Source organism: Chaetura pelagica, unplaced genomic scaffold, assembly GCF_000747805.2.
Source record: "Chaetura pelagica isolate M959 unplaced genomic scaffold, ChaPel_1.0 scaffold408, whole genome shotgun sequence".
Taxonomy (NCBI): Eukaryota; Metazoa; Chordata; class Aves; order Apodiformes; family Apodidae; genus Chaetura; species Chaetura pelagica.
The window spans coordinates 1,374,548-1,375,802 of NW_009954229.1; the positions used below are offsets into that span (position 1 = coordinate 1,374,548).

General features: G+C 63.9%; 1 protein-coding gene across 1 annotated transcript in view; it reads left to right on the top strand.

The window, feature by feature from the left end:
- Positions 1 to 2: 2 nt before the first annotated feature.
- Positions 3 to 1,255, top strand: part of SREBF1 (sterol regulatory element binding transcription factor 1) — a gene marked incomplete at its 5' end in the record, with an annotated part of 6,645 nt that continues 5,392 nt past the window's right edge. The window contains 4 exons of the mRNA XM_010003591.1: positions 3 to 197; positions 290 to 404; positions 498 to 709; positions 1,111 to 1,233. Coding sequence (XP_010001893.1) covers positions 3 to 197; positions 290 to 404; positions 498 to 709; positions 1,111 to 1,233 — 645 coding nt within the window. The remainder of the gene's footprint in view (positions 198 to 289; positions 405 to 497; positions 710 to 1,110; positions 1,234 to 1,255) is intronic.

Consider the following 1,255-nt stretch of genomic DNA (forward strand, 5'->3'; position numbering starts at 1 on the left):
TCTTGGCCACGGTGCCGCTGGTGGTGGACGCCGAGAAGTTGCCCATCAACCGTCTGGCGCCCAGCGGGAAACCGGCGCTGGTGCAGAGCCGGGGCGAGAAGCGCACGGCCCACAACGCCATCGAGAAGCGCTACCGCTCCTCCATCAACGACAAGATCGTGGAGCTCAAGGACCTGGTGGTGGGCACCGAGGCCAAGGTGGGAGCCGGCGGGGGTGGTGGGGTAAGGGTGGGCAAAGGGGGGGGGCTGTGCCCAGCGGGTGGGCTGAACCGTCCCCGCGCCGCCGGCAGCTCAACAAGTCAGCCATCCTGAGGAAGGCCATCGAGTACATCCGCTTCCTGCAGCAGAGCAACCAGAAGCTGAAGCAGGAGAACCTCACCCTGAAGATGGCCATGCAGAAGAACCGTGAGTGGAAGGGGGGGTCTCAGGGTGGCAGGTTCAGCTGCAGGGCTGCTGTACCCCTCCCCAGAGCCCCTCAGCCCGCTCTGCTCCCCACAGAGTCCCTGAAGGACCTGGTCAGCTCCTGCAGCAAGGGGGACAAGGCAGAGGCCTCTGCCGAGGTGGTGAAAGCAGAGGTGATGGAGATGCTGACACCGCCACCCTCAGACGTGGGGTCCCCGACCCACAGCAGCCCCCTCTCGCTCAGCGGGGGCAGCGGCAACAGCAGCAGCGACTCGGAGCCTGACAGTCCCCTCTGTGACCACGGCAAGGTGTGTGGGGGCTACAGGGGATCCCCTCTACCCAAGTGTGGTGGAGCATCTGCTGCATCACCCCGGGGGTGCCCAGAGAAATGGGGATATGAGCTGGGAGTTCCAACTTTGCTCCCAGAAGGAGCCCAATTTGGGGCTGGAGGGAGTGGTGCAAGGGTGTTGTGGGGTGCAGTGGGCTGCTGCACCTGTGCCCCATGCTCTGTACCCCAAAATGTGCTGTGCCCCATGTTTCATGGCTATACCCTGCACTCCATGCCCTGAATCCCGTAATGGTCCCACATCACCGTGACCCATGCCCTGTGCCGCATGCCTGTACCTGTGCCCAATATCCCACACCTTATATCCCATGCCCTGTATCCCATGCCTGTATCTTGGTGCTCATGGCAGCTCTGCCCACCCAGGTGAAGCAGGAGCGCCCACCTCCCTCACCCAGCAGCCAGGGCATGCTGGACCGCTCCCGCATGGCCCTCTGCACCTTTGTCTTCCTCTGCCTCTCCTTCAACCCCCTGGCCTCCCTTCTCTGGGCATCCAGTGCCTCGGCCCCCA